This window comes from Mandrillus leucophaeus, unplaced genomic scaffold (assembly GCF_000951045.1).
Source record: "Mandrillus leucophaeus isolate KB7577 unplaced genomic scaffold, Mleu.le_1.0 Scaffold9, whole genome shotgun sequence".
Classification (NCBI taxonomy): domain Eukaryota; kingdom Metazoa; phylum Chordata; class Mammalia; order Primates; family Cercopithecidae; genus Mandrillus; species Mandrillus leucophaeus.
In genome coordinates this window covers 8069105-8093192 of record NW_012109807.1, presented here as the reverse complement: position 1 = coordinate 8093192, position 24088 = coordinate 8069105, and the positions used below count along the sequence as shown (strand labels likewise).

At 39.8% G+C, this 24088-nt stretch overlaps 1 protein-coding gene and 1 pseudogene across 2 annotated transcripts in view; both read left to right on the top strand.

Annotated features, from left to right (window-relative positions):
* The window catches only part of VWA3B (von Willebrand factor A domain containing 3B), a 250566-nt gene that overhangs the window by 108694 nt on the left and 117784 nt on the right, over positions 1-24088 (top strand). The window contains exons 10-12 of the mRNA XM_011969675.1: positions 2723-2877; positions 7323-7461; positions 8515-8646. Of these exons, the coding sequence (XP_011825065.1) occupies positions 2723-2877; positions 7323-7461; positions 8515-8646 (426 nt within the window). The remainder of the gene's footprint in view (positions 1-2722; positions 2878-7322; positions 7462-8514; positions 8647-24088) is intronic.
* LOC105531686 lies at positions 8994-22796 on the top strand (annotated as a pseudogene). The gene is made up of 2 exons (XR_001004844.1): positions 8994-9142; positions 21189-22796. The product of XR_001004844.1 is annotated as an ATP synthase subunit beta, mitochondrial pseudogene (transcript).

Sequence of the window (24088 nt, the reverse complement as noted above, 5' to 3'; positions counted from 1 at the left end):
ACCACCTCCTCTCTGTCCTCTCTATCCTCCCATGCATCCTCAACCAATTTCCCCTTAAACTATTGCATTCATCTGGCAAAACCCCAGATTTAACCCTGGCTAAATCCAACTTTCCGCCTTTTCTGGCTTATCTCCGTGCAGTTAACTGTACTGGTAGAAACTGGAGAAAAACAGCCACAGTGCAATGCCTGGTTTCACTGTAAATTCACGCCCACTAATGTCAGTGGATCTTTTGTGCTGCCCAGCAGTCCACTCAGTCCCTCGCTGGCTGCCCTCTCCTCCTGAAACACCCAGCACCTTCCGCTCCACACTCACTACACTCACTCTCCGCAGGTGAGCCGGCCTCCCATGCCGTGAACATCAACGGGAGCGTCACGAGCTTCTGCCTCCACATCTCAGCCCCCCGTGTCTGCCATCTACCTTTATTTCTCCCAGGCCGAATTGTCCTTGTCCTGTCTAAGGCTACTCCCTGCACGGGTACATGACTCTCTCTCCACTCATTTTATTCATTCTCCCTTTCTGCATCACAGCCTCCTATCGCCCCCGTTTCCAGATCATTTGCATCAGCACGCACACATTCCACCGTTTCTCCCATCTTAAAAAGTTTTCTGATCCCATGTGTACCTCTGGCTGTGCCTCATGCCTCCGCTTCTTTTAGAATTCAATTCCTCAGTTGAGTTGCATACATTTCCTTCCTCTGCTTCTTCAATTCTCCTCCCATGCTCCTGGGACCTGCTTCCATCAGGCAGAACCCGCACCCCCCGCCCGCCTGCCAACTTCCACCTCTCCACCAAAACACATGTTTTGCAGAGATCCCAAATTGCAGAGATCCCGAATTGCTAAATCCGGGGGTCCATTCTCAGTCTCTTTCTTGCTTGACCTGTTAGTAAGCTGATCTAGTTGGTCACTTCCTTGAATTTCTTTTTGTTTTTCAGAATACACACTGCTGGTTATCCTCCCATCTTGCTGGCTGTTCCTTTCTCAGTCTTCTTTGTGACTTCTCCACGTCCTTAACCTGTCGATGCCGGAGGACGTTGAGGTGCAGTGCTCTGATCGCTTCTCTGTCTACACTCATTTCCCAGGTGGTCTCCTCCAGTCCCATGGCTTTTAATCCCCTGTGCATGCGGGCTGGCAACTTCACAATGTACCCCTCCAGTCCTGTGGCCTTCCCTGATCTCCCGACCACTGCCATGCTGCTTGGATATCTAATAGGCACCTTGAACCTGAGATATCAGATGCTAAATCTTGGTCTTTCCCATTCAGAGCTGCTCTTCCACAGCCTTCCTCCTATCAATTGATTGCAACTCCACCCTTTCAGGTCCCGGCCTGGAAACCTCAGAGTCGTGCCTGACTCCTCTCTTTTCTCGCATACGCACGTCTGATCTCTTGGTGAACACTGTCCGTTCTGTTTTCAGAACGTGCCTGTCATTCAGGATCTGACCACTTCTTACCATGACCTTGGCTGCCCGGGGCCATGCAACTCCGTGACCTTCTGGCTCTTTGCTTTTGCCCTTGGTCCTTGGCCGTCCAGTCTGCTTTATAGAGTAACCGCTGTAAAGCTGTGAGACCATAAATCAGACGTGTCGCTGCTCTCATGAAAGCCCTGGGAGGAGTCCTTTTTCACTCAGAGCAAAAGCCAGCTCATTTCCGACAGCTGTCAGGCTTTACAGGACCTGCTCCTGGCCCTCCTCTTCGTGTGTCCCGGCTTCTCTCACTCTCTCTTCCCTCTATCCCTTTCCTGTGGCAATATTGGCCTTCCTAAAATTCGACAAGCATGCCGGGCGGATTCCCAGCTCCGGCCTTTGCTCTTGCTGTGTCCTCTGACCTCCTCCTGGCCTCCCCATGACCACACTCCGTTCCTCCAGGCCTTCTCTCCTGGTTCACTGTCTCTGGGAGGCTTTCCCTGCGAGGTTCTAACTTTTCCCGTCTCTCCCCTCTTTCTCTGCTCTCTGCTCTTCCTCCTTGCCTTACTCTGCGTGTCATCCTCTGACCTGGTGTGTCGTGATTTGCTTATTACTGGGCTCCCCTCCTGCACTGTGAGCTCCGAGAAGGCAGGGGTTTGGTCGTTGTGTGTGTTTGTGTTCCTGGTGTCTAGAAGGTCTCCCAGCGGAGGAGCACTGGGTGAGCGCCCGTGGGCCGAGTGATAGAGGCCGACTGAGGAGGGCTCGCTCCGTCTGTCCCGGTGGAGGGCGCTAGATGTGCAATGGGGTTCTTGGTAGGAGAAGAGGATTCGTGAGAGCCTCAGTCCCGCTTCCTCCAGAATGGTCTCCCTGGCTGTCTAGTCCACTGTGAGCTCTGTCGCTCTCTCTTCTTTACCAGGACTTGCCAGGTCCTTACTGTCTCAGCCCAGTGCTAGGGACTGAGTATCTAATTCCCCGCATTGCGCTCTCTCTCTCTCTCTCTCTCTGCACGTGTGTGTGTGTGTGTGTGTGTGTGTGTGTGGTGTGTGTGTCGGTGGGGGGTGTCTCTACGCTGGAATCGTTAGCTTTTCTGGGGCACACGTGTGATCGCATGTATCTTTCTTGCCCATGTTCATGGCACCTAGTGCAGGGCTCCATAGGAAGCGGGCAGCGGAACATATTTGGTTGAACTAACAAAGGAATGACTGATGGTAGAGTGAGTGCTAAGAGCCATGTGAATACGACAGAGCTGGAGGTGCCATCTGGACGCTCTTCTCTCTGGACAGTTTCTGAGTGGCCTCTGTCCTTCGTCCTCTCCTTAGGAGACCAACAAGAAGACAGTCCATGCAAAATATTGCAGCAGGTTTGTGCATGCTGCCTGGAAGGACGGGAGCTTGGTCCACGTGAACATTACCAGAGAGAAGTGCAGGTGGTACAGTGACAGAATCCACACAGCCCTGGCCCGGATCCGAAGGAGGTTGGTGTTACTTGCAGGAAGATACAAGTGGTCTCCTCGCTCCGAAAATTCTCATCTGCTTGATCTTTTTTCCTCTCTTTTATTTTTAGTTGACACAAAATGATTTTGTACCTATTTATGTGATACAGAGTGATATTTAGGTGTGTGTATACAATGTACCAAGATAAATCAGGGTAACTCACGCGTCCATCACCTCAAACATACATCATTTCTGTGTGTTGTGAACATTCAAAATTCTCTCATTTAGCTTTTTAAAAAAATATACACTAAATCGTAGCTGACCATATTGACCCTCCAGAGCTGCAGAATACCAGAGCTTGATCCTCCTGTCTAGCTAAACTTTGATATTCGCTAACCAACCTCACTATCCTCTCTCTCTACCTTTCCCAGCCTCTGATACAGTTCTACTCACTACCTCCATACGCTCAGATACTTTTAGCTCCCACATATGAATGAGAACATGTGGCATTTATCTTTCTGTGCCTGACTTTAATTTGCTTAACGTAGTGTCCTGTAGGCTCATCCGTGCTGCTGCGAATGACAGAATTTTATTCTTCGGTAGGGTTTAGTAGTACTCCATGGTGTATATACACCAGTAAAAGCTCAACTGAGAGAAAGTGCCAACAAACATTGTTAAGTCAAGGTTGCCATCTGATGGTTTGCTGATAGCCTTGTTCAAAAAAAAGGGGGTTGTTTGGATTCAGATCCCAGCTGCCTTGATGCCAGTGCAGTTTATCGAAAACAGCAAGCCAACGTGTAGCTATCACACTGGTCACACATTGCTGTAGGAGGCTGAGAAATGCTTCTGTTTCATACTCACATTCTTTTCTAGGCCACACGTGTATTGCCCACTGTGTTATACCTTTCCTCTGTACTCTTTAGCTGCCTCTCACAGATTTTGATATATTGTATTTCATTTTCAATCACCAGAATATTTTCTAATTTTCTCCATCATTTCTTCTTTGACTAAAGGGTTATTTAGAAATGTATTGTTTAGGCTGGGTGCAGTGACTCAACGCCTGTAATCCCAGCACTTTGGAAGGCCGAGGGGACTGGATCAGGAGGTCAGGAGTTCGAGACCAGCCTGGCCAACGTAGTGAAACCCTGGCTCTACTAAAAACACAAAAATTAGCTGGGCATGGTGGTGGGCACCTGTAATCCCAGCTACTTGGGAGGCTGAGGCAGAAGAATTGCTTGAACCCAGGAGGCGGAGCTTGCAGATCACACTACTGCACTCCAGCCTGGGTGACAGTGGGAGTCTCTGTCACAAAAAATAAAAAATAAAAATAAAAATAAATGTGTTGTTTGCTTCCCAAATATTTGTGGATTTTCCTGATAGCTTTTGTTACTGATTTCTGTTTTAATTTCACTGTGAACAGAGAAATAGTGTGTGATTCAATTCTTATAAATTTATTGGGACCTGTTTTGTAGTACAGATTTTGGAAAAAAACATGGTTTTGTTGGGTGGAGTATACTACAGGCATCAATTAGCTCAAGTTGGCTGATAGTGTCGTTCAAGTCTTTCATATTATTACTGATTTTCTCTAGTTGTTCCATAAATTACTGAGAAAAGAGTGTTGAAATCTCCAACTATAGTCTTCAATTTTCATTTCAGTTCTTTTTTTTCTCCATGTATTTTGACGCTCTATTAATAGTTGCATGTACATTTAAGATTGTTACGTTCTCTTGATGAACCAATTGCTTTGTAATTAGGAAATGCCTGTTTTATATCTCTGGCAATATTCCTTGTTCTGAAATTTACTTTGATAGCAGTTTAGCCACCCTACATTTTTTTTTTCTATCATCTTTACTTGTCTGCATCCTATATTTAAATGGATTTCTTACAGACACAAGATATATAATTATATATGAGCATTGTTTTATTAATCCAACCTTACAATCTTCACCTTTTAATTGGAGTGTTAAGATCATTTACGTTTAATGTGATTATTGATTTGATACGATTTAAATCAAATATTTTGCTATTTGTTTTCTGTTCTCTTTTTACTCATTTTTTGCCTTCTTTTGAGTATTTTTTATTATTACATTTTATCTCCACTATTGTCTTATTAGCTCTACCTCTTTGTTCTGTTTATCTGATGTGTGTATGTGACTATTTAGGATTTACAATATGCATCTTAGCAGTCACCCTACAAATAATATTATATCCCTTCATGTATATTATAGGAATCTTACAACTTTCACTCCCACTTCCGTCCTTTCTATTATTGTACACTTTACTTCTACACATGCATTACACTATACATTCAGTCAATTGTCTTGTAACTAGTTTAAAAACTGGGATAGATGTATTTTATGTTTAACCACATATGTGATATTTCTGTTGCTTTTTACTCCTTTGTATGGATCCACATTTCTGTTTGACATCATTTTTTTTTCCACCTGAAGAAGTTTATTCATATTTCTGGTAGTGCAGGTCTATTGGTGATGAATGAGCTGTTTCAGTCTGAAAAACTCTTTAATTTACCCTTATTTTTGAATGATGTGTTTGCTAAGCGTAGAACTCTGGTTTTACAGTTCTATCTTTCAGTACTTTGAAAATCCTTCTCCACTGTCTCCTGGCTTGCATGATTTACAAGAAGGCTCCTGTCATATTTTTGTTTGTTCCTCCACACATAATGTCTTTGATGCTTTTAAAATTTTTCTATTTATCTCTAGATTTTATCAATTTTATTGTGATATGCCTGGGTGTAGTTTTATTTTTCTTCTTCTTGGGTTCTTTGAGCTTCTTGGATCTGTAGGTGCATTGTTTCAATAAAAATTAAAACATTTTGGTCATATTTTTTCAAGTATTTTTTCTGCCTCCCCCTCTCTTCTCCTTCTTCTACTTTGATTACACATATGTTAGACTCCTTGATATTGTTCCACAGGCCACTAATTCTCTCTGATGAAAGTACTTTTGTCCTTTTTCTCTCTGAGTTTAACTTTGAATTGTTTCCTTTGCTTTGTCTTTTATTCCCTAATCTTTTCTTCTCCTAATGTCTAATTTACTATTAATACCATGCAGTGTATTTTAAATTTCATGTATTGTATCTCTCTACAAGTTTTATTTGGGTCTATTTAAATATCTTCCATTTCTCTCCTCGTTCTGTTTATACTCTACCTTTTTGACCATATGGATTATATTTGTAAAGGCTGTGTAACATCCTTTTCGGCTAATTCTATCATCTGTATCATTTTGGGATCTGTTTCTGTTGATCAATTTTTCTTCTGGTTATGGATCATATTTTCTTGCTTCTTTGTATACCTGGTAATTTTTTTATTGGATACCAGACATTTTAACTTTACGTTGTCAGGTACTAGATTTCACTGTATTTTTATATATGTTTTTATGCAGTTAAGTTACTTTAAACCAGTTTGATCTCTCTAGGAGTTGCTTTTCAATTACATTAGAGTAGATCCAGGGTAGCTTTTAGTCCAGGGTTCATTTGATCCTACTACTAAGGCAATACTCTTTCAAGAATGCTGCTTGGTGGCCCATGTGTTAAGGAGGTTTTCCCACTCTGGCTGGTAGACGGACCGCTCCTAGCTGTGTGAGCTCTGAGGGGTTGATCCGCCTACTCCGCTCCTAGCCGTGTGTGAGCTCTGAGGGGTTGATCCGCCTGCTCCGCTCCTAGCCGTGTGTGAGCTCTGAGGGGTTGATCCGCCTGCTCCTCTGGTGATTTCTTCTTTGGCTTCAGTAGTTTCTTCACATGCATGCCTTGATCATTAGTTAGCCAAAATTTCGAGGACACCCTTCTGCAGATCTCTGGAGCATGTTCTCTCTCTCCCTTTCTCCTGTGCAGTAATGTCCTTTCAATATTTTGCCATTCAAATTTTAGTTTCTTAGCCTTTGCTGAACTCTGAACTCAATTCAAATATTTTTTCCGTACTCTTTCCTTACCTCCACCCCACAGGCTTTGCCTGTGGCTATGAATTTCATGTATTTACATGAGATGGGAACCTGATCATGGACCGCAGAAGCAGTCCTTCTCATACAGCCACCTGGGCCTTGGTTATTACAGAGCTCTGGGGCTGCTTGATGCTGTGCGTAAGTTTCACTGAAGCTTCAGGAATGTGCTGGCTTTACTAGCTTGACTACAGTCAGCCAGATTAGAAGAACAAATAGTCTGAAGTCATAGCTGAGGTCCTCAAAATATCAGATGACTAGAAGTAATGTATTTTTGACTTTGGCACCCACATTGGATTTATTTTTCTGTCACATTGATTTTCTTCGTTTTGTTTTACTTGGCTTGATGGTGGGTAGTGCATCCTACAGCCCAAATGTAGGATTTTCTGCAGAAAAACCTCGAAGCGAATGATCCACTCACAGAAGATTTGGTATAAACAGCACAGCGCAGCTCTGTCCTCTGCAGATTGTTAAGTTCTTGGGAAGATTCTCTTGTTGCCTGCAGGCTCTCACTTTCAACCTACTTCCTGCCTAGGATTAAATGGCTGCAGGATGGGAGTCAAAGCCTCTTTGGAAAATTGCGTAATGATTGCATCTACATTCTCATTGACACGTCTCACTCAATGAAGAGCAAACTGGACTTGGTGAAGGACAAGATCGTTCAGTTCATACAGGTTAGATGGAACTATCGGTTCATGCATGTGGGGTTTTGTGTGTCATAAATGGGTCTCCACAAAGTATCGTCTGTGATGGTTATGAGCAGTGGAGAGGGGCTTGTTGCACTAAAAAATTCCTAAGAAAGCCAAATTCAGAGAAATACTCCCTTTTGCTAGTTAAAGAATCATCACTTCTCCTTTGCAAATAGACCCTATCTCTGGTGGATTCTTTCTGTCACACATGAGTTGCTTAAGGGAGTTACTGTGTTCATTGTTTCAGATTTTCTCTGTCCTGAAATCTGTGGTATATACACACTTCCATTGTCTTCCAGATACTCCTCATCTTAGCACTTTTAATTGCAAATGTTTATTAAGGATGCTGTGTACCCCGGTGCATGGGAGGGGTGCAGGCTGGTGTTTAGAAGCTTCCAGTTCTTATTCTGCCTGTGCTGCCTCTGAGCTGTGTGAACTGAAGCAGGTTGCCCAAGTGCCCTAACTCCTAGTGTCCATACCTGTCAAATGGCATCACAGTACTGCTGTCAGTTCGTAGTACTGACGTTAAGTATTAACCACAGAAATAATAGCCGGGAGTGTTTGAGAAATACAAAATGCACTTTTTAATTTAACAAAGCTCTACAGGAGAAATATGAACAAGTGAATAAAGTTGTAACTGAATAATGGCTTTACCTAAAAGATAATGACTGAAATGATGATGATGTTTTAGATTTGTTTTCTTCAAGCATATTGTATTTGGTGTGCTTATTTGGTATATCCTTAATGTTAGTATTAAAATCACTATTTAATATCACACTATATATATAAACTTTTACATATATGTGGCATATAATATATAATCATATATACATTTGTAAACGTCTTCACACACAAACTGGATAAATTTTATTCAAATGCCCTTTATACTAGATAGGATATTCTCTATTGAATATAATTTTTTGCTTCTTAAACTGAAAATAGAGATCATTGTGATTAAAATATACCAAACTGTGACCTACCCTAACCCTTTTTTACCTGTGAGTGGTTTTATGGTTAAGTTGTCGTTGTCTCTTGTAGGAACAGCTGAAATATAAAAGTAAGTTTAATTTTGTGAAGTTTGATGGTCAAGCAGTTGCTTGGCGGGAACAACTTGCCGAAGTCAATGAAGATAATTTGGAACAGGCTCAGTCCTGGATTAGAGACATGAAGGTAAGTTGGAGACTAAGCTGGGAGAAGCAGCATAGGAGTCTCTCACCTGTGCACTGAGTTCATTCACAGGACAGACGTTCTCGAGAGGTGTTTTGCACTCCCAGGATGGAAGTGGCTTAGCATGTAGACTTTTGTTTTGCTTGCAGTGATCACATTATAATCCAACCTCATTTGTCAATATAAGGTGTAAATGAGCCTCTTCTTATCTATTCACAGTTCTCTATTTCCAGCTCTGCCCTTGGCTCAGGTTGAAACCCCCTTATGAAAACACATTTCAAAACAGACTTTTTTTTTATACTCAGACATTCAGATTTTTTTCTTCTGAAATTTCATTATTGTTGCAAAAGATGTATTGCAGCCATTCTTATCAGTGGGCTTTGTTCAAAAGTAAGGAGCATGTGGAAATATACAGTACAATCGGAGTGTTTAGGACTGACTGCAAGAAGAGAGCTAGGGCAGGAGAATATAGTAAGAAGGTGAAATCATTTCCTCAGAGGTGACTGCCCTTGGCATTTACACAGACTATTGGGAAGGATTTTCCTTGCCCTAAATTTTCTTATCTTGAACTTACCTTAATTTTGTATAACATATAGCATTATAGCATTCCAATTATTTGAGATACACTACAATTGAGACCAAGAGTTGTTCTTAAAAAGTCAAATATAGGAAGTGGACATAGTGGTGCACACCTGTAGTCCCAGCTCCTTGGGAGGCAGAGGTAGGAGGATCGTTTGAGCTCAGCAATTTGAGACCAGCCTGGGCAACATAGCAAGGCTCTGTATCTTTTTTTAAAAGGCAAATATGTATCACAAACATCTTTAAAATAATTTAGTGCCTGAGTTTAGAGTCTTAGATTTGACAGAAAGTCACAAGTAGACATCGGCAGATCACTGAGATGCACTAGGACTCCCTTGTGACTTGTTTTTAAAAATAGGAGAAGTAAATCTGTTCTATAAGAAATAATAATGCCTGTAAGATTTTAATTTAACTGGTCACCTTATCCTGGGAAATAGTGTTGAATTCATACCCAACTTGTTAAATTTCCAGGATTAACCAGTGAAGTTACTTGTGACATATGTTCTGTCCTTTTTTTTTTCTTTTTTTGGTTCTGTGCTTTTATGACAGAACAATAGGAAATACCTTGTTAACTCAGAGCCTACTAGTTTAGGGTTTATGATAACAAGATATTATCTATATAATCTCATTGGATAAAAACATCATTGGGTTCTGCTTTATATAAAATCACTAATGAATAGAGTCAACCATCTATTCAGATTTTAGCCATTTGGCTAAAAACACATATTCCTATAAAGCACAATTCTTGTCTCCTTACAAATTTTCACTGATGCTCCCTTGCTGGCTTGTTGAATGTCCAAAATTCATTTTCAAAAGGACCAAGGATAAAGAAAATGTGGCATATATACACAATGGAATACTGCACAGCTTAAAAAAGAAGGAAATCCTGTTATTTGCAACCACATGAATGAACCTGGAGGACATTATATTAAGTAAAATAAACCAGGCAGAGAAAGAAAAAATACCACATGATCTCACTTGTATGTAGAATCTAAAACTGTCAAACTTGTAGAAGCAGAGAGTAGAATGGTGGTTACCAGAGACTGGGAGCAGAGTGCCGGCTGGGGATGGGGAGATGTTGGTCGAAGGTACGTAGTTTCAGGTAGACAGGAGGAATAAGTTCTGGAGTACAGCATGGTAACTATAGTTAATAACAGTGTATTGTGTACTTGAAAATTGTCAAGAGAGTAGATTTTAAATGTTCTCACAACTCAAAAATATGTCAGGTGATAGATACGTTAATTGACTTGATTTACTCATTCCACAGTGTATGCATGTATCAAAACATTACATTGTATACTGTAAATATATACAATTTTGTCAATTAAAAGTAAATTAATTTTTTAAAAATGATAATAAAGCCAAATTCTATTATTCTTTCGGCTGGTTTGGTCCAGTAATCAACCCGGTAGCACTCAGGGTGGTCTGAGCCTGCTTTGTGCTGGTGTCCTGCAGCAGTAGGTCCCCAAACAAGCACAGCCATTCCTAAGGCCAGGGGAGCGCAAGCTGTGGTGGCGCCTGCCCAGTAGTTGAGGGGGGAGATGGGAGGAGCAGGTGCAAAACAGGTGCCATCCTCAGACCATGTTTCCCTGGGGTCTCTCTGTCTGGGTCTTCCCCAGCTTTGCCACCATCTTTTCAGCAGTAGGGTTTTCAACAAAAGACTATTGAGAATGGGCTCAGAGGGAAGAGCTGTTCTGTTTACCACCTGGAATACATTTCTGCTGCCCAAATCCTGTAAGAGGATTTTGTTTTGCTTTTAACATTTAAATTTGCAATAATTTTAGACTACAAAGAAGTTGCAAAAGTAGTACGGAGCGTTCACACTTACCCTTCACCTAACTTTCTCCAGTGTTCACCTCTAACATAGCCATGGTATAATTGTCAAACTGAGACATTCACAGGACACTATGAGCTAAATTACAGACTTTATTCAGCTTTCATCAGTTTTCCACTAATGTTCCTTTTATGTTCCAAGATCCAGCCAAGGATCTCACATGACATTTAGTTGCAATGCCTCCTTAGTCTCTTCCAATCTGTGACAGTTCCTCAGTCTCTCCTTGTCTTTCGTGACCTTGACACTTTTGAAGAGTACTATTCAGATTCTTCTGTAGAATGTCCTACAGTTTGATTTTGCCTGATGTTTTCTCATTATTAGATTGGTTATGGATTTGGGGGAGGCGATACTCTTCCCAGTGGATCACCTGAAAGCACGCGTGATGCCGATATGCTCTATGACCAGCAATGTTTACTTTGATCATTTGGTTAAGGTGACATCTGCCAGGTTTCCCCCAAAAAGTTACCTTTTTTTTCCCTTTGTAAATAATAAAAGTTTTGGAGGAGATGCTCTGAGGCTCTGCAAGTATCGTTTGTTCCTTAAGTTTTTGCCCACAATTTTAGCACTCAATGTTGGATCATCCTTACAACAATTATTACTGAGCTGAGGTGATTTTATATTTCCTCTATTCGTTTTACATTTCTATATTGGAATTATTCTATAAGGAAAAGATTTCCCTGTCCCCCTTTTACTTATTCATTTATATGTTTATTTCAATGTGGACTCATGGAAATTTATTTTATTCTTAGAGCTATAATCTAATACTATCGTTACTTATTTTGTTACTAAAATTTTGTTACTTTGGCCATTGGGAATTCTTTTATGCTGCTTCTAAATATTTAAATATGCATCCACCTTTTTTCCCCCTTCAGCATTTCTTGACTTTCTGTCACTATAAGATGTTTTATGATAATCTTATATTTTCCCAGCCCCAGCCCTGAAATCTACCACTACTCCAAGGAACCTTGGTTTCTCTTATTACGGAATGGTATTTAGAAACCAAGATCTGGACGCCCGGGGGTGGTTACTGCTACTGGATTGTATCACTGCTTTTAGGCCCTCTCAGTGGACAGAGATAGAAATATGTAGACATAGAAAATATCTATATAATATATAGATATATATGATCATATCTATTAAATATATATATTTCTATATCTACTCCATGTATCCACAAACATCTATGTTTATTTATCTGTATATCACTCTGTATATTAAATAAGCAAACAAATCATGCATTCATACTGATACCTCTAATTCCAACCCAGAGCCCAGGGTTCATTTGTAAGGAACCTATTTGCATCTTCTTCAACGAGAAGAAACCTGATTCTCATTACCTATAACGTATTTACTTATATTTTCAACCCTACTGTACGTATAGGTTCAGTATTGCTAGTTCATACTCTACGAGAAACAAATTTATCAGCTATAGTGTTTGTATACAGCTTTTTTTTTTTTCCGCTTTAACTTTACAGTATCCATTCAAAAAACTGTCTTCCAGAGCTGTGAAGTCAGGTAACTTTCTTACCCAATCTCTTTAGCGTGCTTATGTCACTCATTAGCGACCCAGTTAGACTCATTGGCTCAGTTAGTCTGCATTTCACCTTGGTTTCCTCCACATCCTAGTTGAATCTTACTTTAATTTGCATACAATAAAAAACCCACACTCTTTTTGGTGATAGTTCATGGATTTTGATAAATGCATGGAGTCATGTATCTCTACCACAGTACCAAAGGGAACCATTCTGTCACTCCCAAAATGTCCACATATGCCCCTTTGTCACCAACTCCCCCTCCCTCCTGGCAACCACTGCTCTGTTTTTCTGTCTTTATAGCTTTTCCTTTTCCAGAATGTCATATAAACAAAATCATACAATAGAACTTTTGGGTTCTAGCTTCTTTCACTTAACACACTTGACCCATGCCTGTAATCCCAGCACTTTGGGAGGCTGAGGCAGGCGGATCACCAGGTCAGGAGATCAAGACCATCATGGCTAACATGGTGAAATCCTGTCTCTACTAAAATTACAAATAAAAATTAGCCAGGTGTGTTGGCGTGTGCCTGTAGTCCCAGCTACTCAGGAGGCTGACGCAGGAGAATGGCGTGAATCTAGAAGGCGGAGCTTGCAGTGAGCCGAGATTGCACCACTGCACTCCAGCCTGGGCGACAGCACGAGACTCCATCTCAAAAAAAAAAGAAAAAAAAAACAAGATTGAGTTTCTGGATATAAGAACTTTATCAGTTCTTATAAGTTCATCTAACTTATTTCATGAATCAAGACTTTATTCCCTTTTATTGATAAGTAGTGTTTTTATTAACGAGCAGTGCTTTATTGATGAGTATGGATGTAAAACTGTTTGTTTACCCATTGCTTGTTGAAGATTATCTGTGTTATTTCCTGTTTGGGGTTTTATACATAAAGCTGTGATAAATATTTGCCTACAGGTTTTTGTGTGAAAAGGTGTCGAGAACGGTGAAGAGTCTGAAATTTTACCTTACTTGCAAACTAATGTGGCTGCCGGGAGAACACCAAGGCTTTTGGGTCAGAGACAAATGACTTTATTACCCACAGCAAAAGCAGTAGCCAGAGCAGCAGCATTTTCTTGCACCTGCTCCCTGAGCCCCAATTCCCGCAGGGTGAAAACAATGAGGACCAGGCGACACTTGCTCATTCATTACGTGGTGTTAAAGGAGGGGGCCCTGGACTTAAGAAAACCAAATCTTCTATAATGGACTGTGAGCATGCCGGCCCTTCACTCCAGAGTTGGGTGTTATCTTTATACCAGACAATAAGCATGCCTACTCTTTGCTTTGAAGAGAGACAGTATTTCTGTTTTCTAAGGCTGTTCCCTATGTCTACATCTTGAAAAGATAAACCAGAGCAGACAGCACGTCTGTTGCAAGATATGTAGAAATACATGGGACCCGTGGGAAATGGTTTCCAAGAATAAGTTTTCACTTCATTTGAATATAAATAAATATCTAGAAGTGAGATTGCTGGCCAGTATGCGAAGCGTATGTTTAACTTTATAAGAAACTGCCAAACTGTTTCCCACTGTGGCTGTACCGTTTTGCATTCCCATCAGCGATATATGAGAGTTACAATCACTTTACATCCTCTCCAGCTTTTGATGTTGTCAGGTTGTTTTATTTTAGACATTCTAATATGGCTGAAAGATGTCTCATGGTATCCTATTGTAGTTTTAATTGCACTTACTTAACACTCATCTTTTCATGCTTATTAGCCATCTGTATGTATGTCTTCTTTGGTGAAGTATCTGCTCAGATATTTTGCCCATTTTTTAATTGGGTTGTTTGTTTTCTTAAGATTGAGTTTCCTTGGGCCAGGTGCAGTGGCCCATGCCTGTAATCCCAGCACTGTGGGAGGCCGAGGCAGGCGGATCATGAGGTCAGGAGATCGAGACCATCCTAGCCAACATGGTGAAACCCTGTCTCTATTAAAAATACAAAAAAATTAGCTGGGTGTGCTGGTGGGTACCTGTAGTCCCAGCTACTTGGGAGGCTGAGGCAGGAGAATGGCATGAACCTGGGAGGCAGAGCTTGCAGGGAGCCGAGATCACGCCACTGCACTCCATGCACTCCAGCCTGGGCGACAGAACGAGACTTCATCTCAGAAAAAAAAAAAAAAATTTGAGTTTCTGGATATAAGAACTTTATCAGACTTACAATTTGCAACTTTTCTCCCAATCTATGGCTTTTCATTTCCTTAATAGAGTTTTTCACTGTGCATAAGTTTTTAATTTTCATGAAGTCCAAGTTGTCAACTTTTCTTTACGGATTGTGCTTTTAGTCCCATAGCTAAACATATGGCTAAATCCAAGTCATGCAGATTTTCTCCCGTTTTCGTCCTCAAATGTAATGGTTTTACATTCTGTATTTAAGAATAGGGTACATTTTGAGTTCGTTTTTTTATAAGGTGTGAGTCAGGATTCAGCACCGTTTGTCTAAGTTGTCTCTCCCTCTGGAATTACCATTGCTTCTTGTCAAAAATCATTTGACTATATCTGTGTGGGTCTATTTTTGTTTCATTGGACTATTAATAGGTGTCTGTACTTCTACCAACATCACGCTGTCTTTATTATTGTGACTTTATACTGAGTTTTGAAATCAGCTAACCTGAATCCTCTAGCTTTGTATTTCCCTTCGATTTTTTTGGGCTGTTATATAGTTCCTTTGACCTGCCTTGTAAATTTCTGAATCAGTTGTTGAAATCTACAAAACAGTACACTAGGATTTTGATTGAGATTGCCATAGATCAGATTCAAGAGAATTGACATCTAACACTGTGTACCTCTAAATTTATTTGAGTCTTTTTTGTTACTATTGTAAATAGTACTTTTTTTTTTTTTTTTTTTTTTTTTTTTTTTTTTTTTTTTTTTTTTTTTTTTTTTTTGAGACGGAGTCTCACTCTGTCACCCAGTCTGGAGTGCAGTGGTGCAATCTTGGCTCGCTGCAAGCTCCGCCTCCCGGGTTCACACCATCCTCCTGCCTCAGCCTCCCAAGTAGCTGGGACTACAGGTGCCCGCCACCTCGCCCGGCTAATTTTTTGTATTTTTAATAGAGATGGGGTTTCACCGTGTTAGCCAGGATGGTCTCGATCTCCTGACCTCATGATCCACCTGCCTCGGTCTCCCAAAGTGCTGGGATTACAGGCGAAAGCCGCTGCACCCGGCCGTAAATAGTACTTTTTAAATTATAAATTTTAATTCTTTATTACAGTTGATTTTTGTATACTGACCTTATTTCTTTTGACCTTGCTAATCTTACTTACCTGTTCTAGGAACTTTGTTGTAGATTACTTGAGATTTCCAGTGACGTTATATATGACCAGAGATGATTTTATTTTTTCCTATCCAACCCATATAGTGTTTATTTCTTTCTCTTGCCTTAATGCGCTGGCTAGGACTTTCAGTATGATGTTTAACAGGAGTGGTGAGAGAGAACGTACTTGCCTTGTCCTGATCTTAGAGGGGAAATATTAAATATTTCACTATTAAATAACTTTTCTAGCTGTGAGGTTTTTTTGTTTTGTTTCGGTTTTTTTTTTTTTTTTGGTTTCTTTTTGTGTTTTTTTGTAGATGCGATTTATCTTGTTAACCAATTTCCCTTCTGTTCTTGTTTTTTTGAGGATTGTTACCATAAACAAATATTGGATTTTGTGAAATGTGTTTTCTGCATCTATTGAGCTTTTAATTTTGATAAAGCCAAGTTTCCAAGTTAGACTTGGCAGATCTGTTGTCTGTTAATATGTTAATACGGTGAACTACCTTGATTTGTTTTTGAATATTAAATTGGCTTTGCATTCTGGGATTATCTCCACTTGATCATGATGTATTATAGATTGAATATATTCTGCATTAAATTTGCTAACCTATCTTGTTGAGGATTGTTTTGTCTACATTCATGAGGAATATTGGTCTGTAGATTCTTTTCTTAGAAATTTTTGTCTAATTTTAGTATCAGGAAATGCTGGCCTCATAATATGGGTTAGAAAATATTCCATCTTCTTTTTTTCTAAAAGAGATTGTACAGAATTGATATGATTTTTCCTTAACAGTTTGGTAGAATTTACCAATGAAACCATCTGGGCCTCTTTTTTTGTTAGAAGTTTTAAACTATGAATTCAATTTCTTTAATAGATACAGGACTATTCAGATGATCTGTCCCTCTGTGAGTTAGTTTTGGTCATTTGTTTCTTAGAAGGAAGCAGTCCGTTTCTTGCATGGGGTTGAATTTATGGGTGTAGAATTGTTCACAGCATTCCCTTATCATTTCGTTAATGTTTGTGAGATCTGTGGTGATGTTTGATATTGGTAATTTTTGTCTACTGCCTTTTTTTCTTGGTTAGTTTGAAGAGCTTTTTTTATTTTTCTCTCAATTTTGTTAATTTTTTCGAGAAACCAACTTTTTGTTTCTTTGATTTTCTAATTTTTAACAAATGTTTTAAATTGTATTGATTCCTGCTATCTTTATTATTTTTCTCCTCCTACTTGCTTTGTTTTTTTAATTAAATCTCCATTTCTTAGATCTAAGAATTTAATGGTATAAATACCACCCCCAGCTACTGCTTTAGCTATACATTTTATACATTTTACATTTTATAACTATTTTTGCTCCAAAAAATTACAATACTTAGTATATACTTAAACAGGTACAAGAGCCGTATGCTGAAATTATAAAATTCTGATGAAAGAAATCAAAGATCTAAATACTCGGAGAGACATACTGTATTCATGGAATAGGCGAATTAACACAATGAAGATGCCAATTACATTTTATAACTATTTTTGTTCAGTTCAAGATGTCAGTTCTAAAGACTCTGCCTAACCTTACTTAGGTCCTGAAGATGTTTTCCCCATGTCCCTTTTTCTGGAAGTTTTATAATTTTGTTTGATGGTTAAGTCTATGATCTGTTTTGAATTAATGTTTGTATAAGGTGTGAGATCTAGGTTGAGGTTTATTTATTTATTTTTTTGCAATGGAGTTTCGCTCCTGTCGCCCAGGCTGGAGTGCAGCGGCATGATGTCGGCTCACTGCAACCTCCGCCTCCCAGGTTCAAGCGATTCTCCTGCCTCAGCCTCCAGTGTAGCTGGGACTACAGACATGTGCCACCATGCCAGGCTAATTTTTGTATTTTTAGCAGAGACGGGATTTTGCCATGTTGGCCAAGATGTTCTCAATTTCCTGACCTTGTGATCTGCCGCCTTGGCCTCCCAAAGTGCTAGGATTACAGGCATGAGCCACCACGCCCGGCCAGTTTATTTATTTTTTGCCTATGAATGTGCAATTTCTGTGACGCCATTTATTGAAAAGGCTATTCCTCCTCTATTGAATTGTTTTTGCTCATTTGCCAAGAATCAATTGAATATGTCTGCAGGTCTTTGAATGGGTTCCCTATTCTGTTCTATTGTTATATGTGTTAATGTCTCCATTAGGACCACACTTTCTTGACAGCTATAGCTGTATAGTGAGTTTTAAGATCAAGAACAACTACTCCTACTTTATGTTTCTTTTTTAGAGTTGTTTTGGCTATTCTTGGGCCTTTATTTTCAATATAAAAATTGAAAACAAACTTCTTTATGCTTATTGAAAACCTTGCTGACATTTGGATAGAAATTGCATTAGATCTATAGATCCAATTAGGAAGAATTGGCATCTTTATTGTGTTAATTCGTCTATTCCATGAATACAGTATGTCTCTCCGAGTATTTAGATCTTTCATTTCTTTCATCAGAATTTTATAATTTCAGCATACAGCTCTTGTACCTGTTTAAGTATATACTAAGTATTGTACTTTTTTGGAGCAATTGTAAGTGGTATTGCACTTTTTATTTTGGTTTTCACTTATTTGTTGTCAGTGTGTAGAAACACAGTTGTTTTGCGTGTGTGGACTTTGCATCTTTTGACCTTAGAGTAGGCTTACTTACTATTTTCCTTTTTGTGTTTTGTGTATGGTTAGCCCTCCATATCTGCAAGTTCTGTATCTGTGGATTCAACCAACCATGGGTTAAAAATCTTTGGCAAAAATAAGCCGGGTGCGGTGGCTCAAGCCTGTAATCCCAGCACTTTGGGAGGCCGAGACGGGCGGATCACGAGGTCAGGAGATCGAGACCATCCTGGCTAACACGGTGAAACCCCGTCTCTACTAAAAATACAAAAAAATTAGCCGGGCGAGGTGGCGGGCGCCTGTAGTCCCAGCTACTCGGGAGGCTGAGGCAGGAGAATGGCATGAACCCGGGAGGCGGAGCTTGCACTGAGCCGAGATCGCGCCACTGCACTCCAGCCTGGGCGACAGAGCGAGACTCCGTCTCAAAAAAAAAGGAAAAAAAAGGAAAAAAGAAAAAAAAAAGAAAATATTTGGCAAAAATAAATGGTAAAAATCATAACAATAAAACAATTAAAAAACACAAAACTTAAAAGATACAATATAACAACTACTTATATAGCATTTACATTTTGTTAGCTAACATAGGTAATCTGGAGATGATTTAAAGTGTACACGAGGATTGTGTAGGTTATGTGCGAATACTATGCCGTTTTATATGAGACTTGTGCATCCTCAGATTTTGGTGTCCATGGGGTTGGGGGTGGACCCTGGAACCAATCCCCCACAGATACTAAGGGACAACTGTAATCCTCAGGATTTTCTGTGTAGATAATTGGGTAGTCTGCAAATAGACAGTAGTATTTGTTTTTGTTTTTGTTTTTGTTTTTTCCAACCTCTATGACTTATTCCTTTGCCTTATTGCAGCAGATAGAACTTCCAGTGCTACATTGAACAGGTATGTTGAGAGCAGCCATACTTGCCTTTTTCCCAATCATAAAGGGCAAGAATTCCGTCTTCTCCCATTAAATATGATATGAGCTGCAAGCTTTTCATACATGCTCTTTATGAGATTGAGAAAGTTTCATTCTATTCCTAATGTACTGAATTTTTATACTGAATGAAGGTTGCATTTGCCAAATCCTTTTCTGTGCAAATTAATATGCTCATATGATTTTTTTTTCCCAATTCTGAACCAACTCTGACTACATAGAATCCCACTTGGTCAGTATGTATTATGCATTTTACATGTTGTTGGATTAAATTTGCTAATATTTGTTGAGAACCTTTGTGTCTAGGTTCATGAGAGATGTTGGTCTGTAGGCTTTTCGTGTGTGTGCTGTCTTTGTCTGCTTTGCGTATCAGTGTAATACTGGCCTCCTAGAGTGAGTTGGGAAGTATTCCTTCCCCTTCTATTTTCTGGAGTGCATTGTGTAAAACTTGTGTTAATTCTCCTTTGAATGTTTGATAAAATTCTCTAGTGCGGCCAGGCATGGTGGCTCACGCCTGTAATCCCAGCACTTTGGGAGGCCAAGGCAGGCAGGATCACCTGAAGTCAGGAGTTCAAGACCAACCAGGCCAACATGGCAAAATCCCATCCCTACTAAACATACAAAAACTAGCCGGGCATGGTGACAGGTGCCTGTAATCCCAGCTTCTCAGGAGGCTGGGGCAGGAGAATTGCTTGAACCCAGAAGCAGAGGCTGCAGTGAGCCGAGATGGCACCACTGCACTCCAGCCTGGGTGACAGAGCGAGACTCTGTCTCAGTCAGTCAGTCAATCAATCAATAAATTCTCTATTGCAACCATATGGACCCAGATATTTCTTTTCAGGGGCTTTTTAATTATGAATTCAATTTCTTTAATAGGCATGGAACTATTCAGGTTGTTGGTTTCATCTTGAGTTTTGGTAGTTTGTGGTTTTTGAAAAAGTGTTCAATTTTTTCTAAACTGTTGAATTTATGAGCATAAAGTTTTTCATAATATTCTCTTATTGTTCTGTCAGTGACTGCAAGAGATGTTGTAATAGGCCCTGTTTTATACTTGATGTTGGTAATATGTGTCTTTTCTCTTTATCTTGCAAATCTTGCTAGAAATTTGTCAATTTTATTGATTCTTTTTAACAATCAGCCTTTTGTTTTATCAATTTTCTCTATTGTTTTGCTATTTGAGTTTTATTAATTTATGTTCTTTATTATTTACTTCTTTCTGCCTGCTTTGAGTTTATTTTGCTCTTGAGTTTATTTTTCTAGGTTCTTGAGGTAGGAACATAAATTATAGTTTTGGGATATTTTTATGTTATTGTAAGTAAAGCTTTTAGTACCATAAATTTTCCTGCCAGAACTGTGTTGGTACATCGCACAGATTTTAAGCAAAACAACTTAATTTTCGTTCAGTACTATTTAATTTTTAATTTTCTTTGTGATTTCACTTTTGGACCGTGAATTATTCAAAGCATGTTTTAAAATTTCGAAATGTTTGTGGAAATTTTCATGTTGTCTTTCTGTTATTGATTTCTATTTTGATCCCACTATAGTCAGAGGACATACTCTATATGATTTTACATCTTTTAAATTTGTTAAATGTTGTTCTGTGACTCAAGATATGGTCTATTTTTGCAAATGTCCAATGTTTGAAAAGAATGTGTAGTCTTTTGTTGGGTGGAGTAGTCTATAAATCTCAATTAGATCTGGTTAGTTGATGGTATTGTTCAATTCCTCTCCATCCTTGCTGATTGGTTAGTTGTTCTGTCAATCATTAAGAGTGGGGTATTGGGTAACACTTAGTCTCCACCCAAATTCTACCTTGTTGAGTTCTGTGGGTCATGTGTCTGCTGCCTCAGCCTCCAGGGCCTTGCAGGAACTCAGCCCTTCAGTGTTGCTACCCCAAGCTCAGGTCTTGCCATGGGTCACTCTGGCAGCAATCCAGTCTACCAGGAACTATGTGGCACAAACATCACCTTTGCTGAAGACAGGCACCGCCACTGGGTGTATTGTGGTGATCACTGGTGCAGTGGTAGATGTCCATTTTGATGAGGGATTTCCATCTATTCTGAATGCCCAGCAAGTACAAGGCAGGGAGACCAGGCTGGTTTTCGTGATGGCCCAGCATTTGGGTGAGAGCACAGTAAGGATTATGCTATGGATGGTACAGAAGGCTTGTTTAGAGACCAGAAAGTCCTGGACTCTGGTGCACCAATCAAAAGTCCTGTTGGTCCTGAGACTTTGAGCAGAATCATGAACATCATCGGAGAGCCTATTGATGAAAGCGGTCCCATCAAAATAAAACAGTTTGCTCCCATTTATGCTGAGGCTCCTGAGTTCATGGAAATGAGTGTTGAGCAAGAAATTCTGGTGACTAGTATCAAAGTTGTGGATCTGCTAGCTCCCTAGCCAAGAGTGGCAAAATTGGGCTTTTTAGTGGTGTTGGAGTTGACAAGATCGTACCCGTCATGGAATTAATCAACAATGTTGCCGAAGCCCATGGTGTTAACTCTGGGTTTGCTGGTGTTTTTGAGAGGACCTGTGAGGGCAATGACTTATATTATGAAATGATGGAGTCTGGTGTTGTCAACTTAAAAGAGGTTACCTCCAAGATAGTGCTGATGTGTGGTCAAATGAATGAACCACCTGCTACTCATGCCCAGATAGCTCTGACTGGACTGACTGTGGCTGAATACTTCAGAGACCAAGAAGTTCAAGATGTACTCCTGTTTATTGATAATGTCTTTCACTTCATCGAGGCTGGCTCAAGGATGTCTGCCTTATTGGGCAGAATCCCTTCTGCTGTGGGCTATCAGCCTACCCTGGCCGCTGACATGGTGGGTACGATGTGGGGAAAGGATTGCCACTACCATGAGGGGATCTGTCACTTCTGTACAGGCTGTGTACCTGCTGATGACTCGACTGCCCCTGCCCTTGCCTTTCTTTGCTCATTTGGATGCCACCACTGTGCTACCCCATGCTATCACTGAGCTGGGCATCTATCTACATGTGGATCCTCTGGACTCCATCTCTCACATCATGGATCCCAACATTGTTGGCAATAAGCGTTATAATGTTGCCCGTGGGGTTCAAAAGATTCTGCATGGCTACAAATCCCTCCAGACATTATTGTCATACTGGGTATGGATTAACTTTCTGAGGAAGACAAGTTGACTGTGTCTTGAATGTGGAAAATACAACATTTCTTGTCTCAGCCATTCCAGGTTGCTGAGGTCATCACAGGTCATATGGGGAAGTCAGTACTCCTGAAGGAGACCATTAAAGGGTTCCAGCAGATTTTGGTAGGTGAACATGACCATGTCTCAGAACAGGAACAGGCCTTCAGTGATGGAACCCATTGAAGAAGCTTTGGCGAAAGCTGATACGCTGGCTGAAGAGCACTTATTGTGAGGGGTCTTTTTGGCAAACTAAGCACTCATCTGCTGTACTGTCCCTCTCCTTCCCCTAATCCAAACAACTTCAGGTTTCTGTGTAAGCCACAGGAGAACCTTGATTGAAAACATGTTCTATCTGAAGACTATTTAAGGTTTCCAATAAAATGTGCACCCCTCAGAACAAAAAGAATGGTGTATTGAAGACCCCAACCATAAGACTCTACCTATTCTATCTATTACAACTCTATTATAAAGTAGATAAAAATAGATTTCTCTATTTTTCTTTTCATCTCCATCAAATTTTGCTTCATGTATTTTGAAGCTCTGTTGTTTGAGGTATACACATTTAGGGTTGTTGTCTTCTTGGTGGATTGAGAATTTTATCATCATAATGCCCCTTTTTGTCCTTAGTAAATTTTCTTTCTGTTAAAGTCTACTTTATGTAATATTAATATAGTTATTTCTGCTTTTTAAAAATAAATGTTTGCGTAATAATGTTTTGTCCATCCTTTTACCTTTAACCTGTCTGTGTTGTTATGCCTGAAGTGAGTTTCCTGTAGACAGCATAAATCGGGTCATGCTTTTGTTTACTCTTCAATCTCTGTCATGTAATTGGTATATGTGGGTCATTTGTATGTAAAGTAATTATTCATATTTAAGGATTAAGTGTCTCGTTTTATTTATTATTTTCGTGTGTTTCCTCTGTTTCTCATTTTTCTCTTTTGTCTTGCCTTCCTATGGGTTATTTGAGCATATTTTGGTGTTTCATTTTGATTTATTTATACTGTTTTTGAGTGTATTGCTTTGTATAATTTTCTTAATAGTTCTATATATTTCCTTATACATATATGTAACTTATCACAGCTCATTGTGATATAATTTATCACAGCCTATAGTGATATATCGCAGCCTATCGTGATGCAGCCTATCACAGCCCACCACAATATAACCCATCGCAGCCTATCGCGATATAACCTATCACAGCCTATCGTGACGTAACTCATCACAGCCTATCATGATATAACGTCTCACAGCCTATCGCGGTATAACTCATCACAGCCTTTCGTGATATAACGTATCACAGCCTATCATGATATAACTCACCACAGCCTATCGTGATATAACTTATCACAGCCTATTGGTGGTTTGCTATTTCAACTTAAGTGTACCAACCTTACTTCTATTTAGGTCCCTGTACACTCACCATTTAAAATATATAATTGAAGTATTTCCTTTGCATGCATTATATGCTGTCTTAGATGGTGCTAAACTTTTGCTTCAATCATAAAACGTAACTAAAGAAATCCA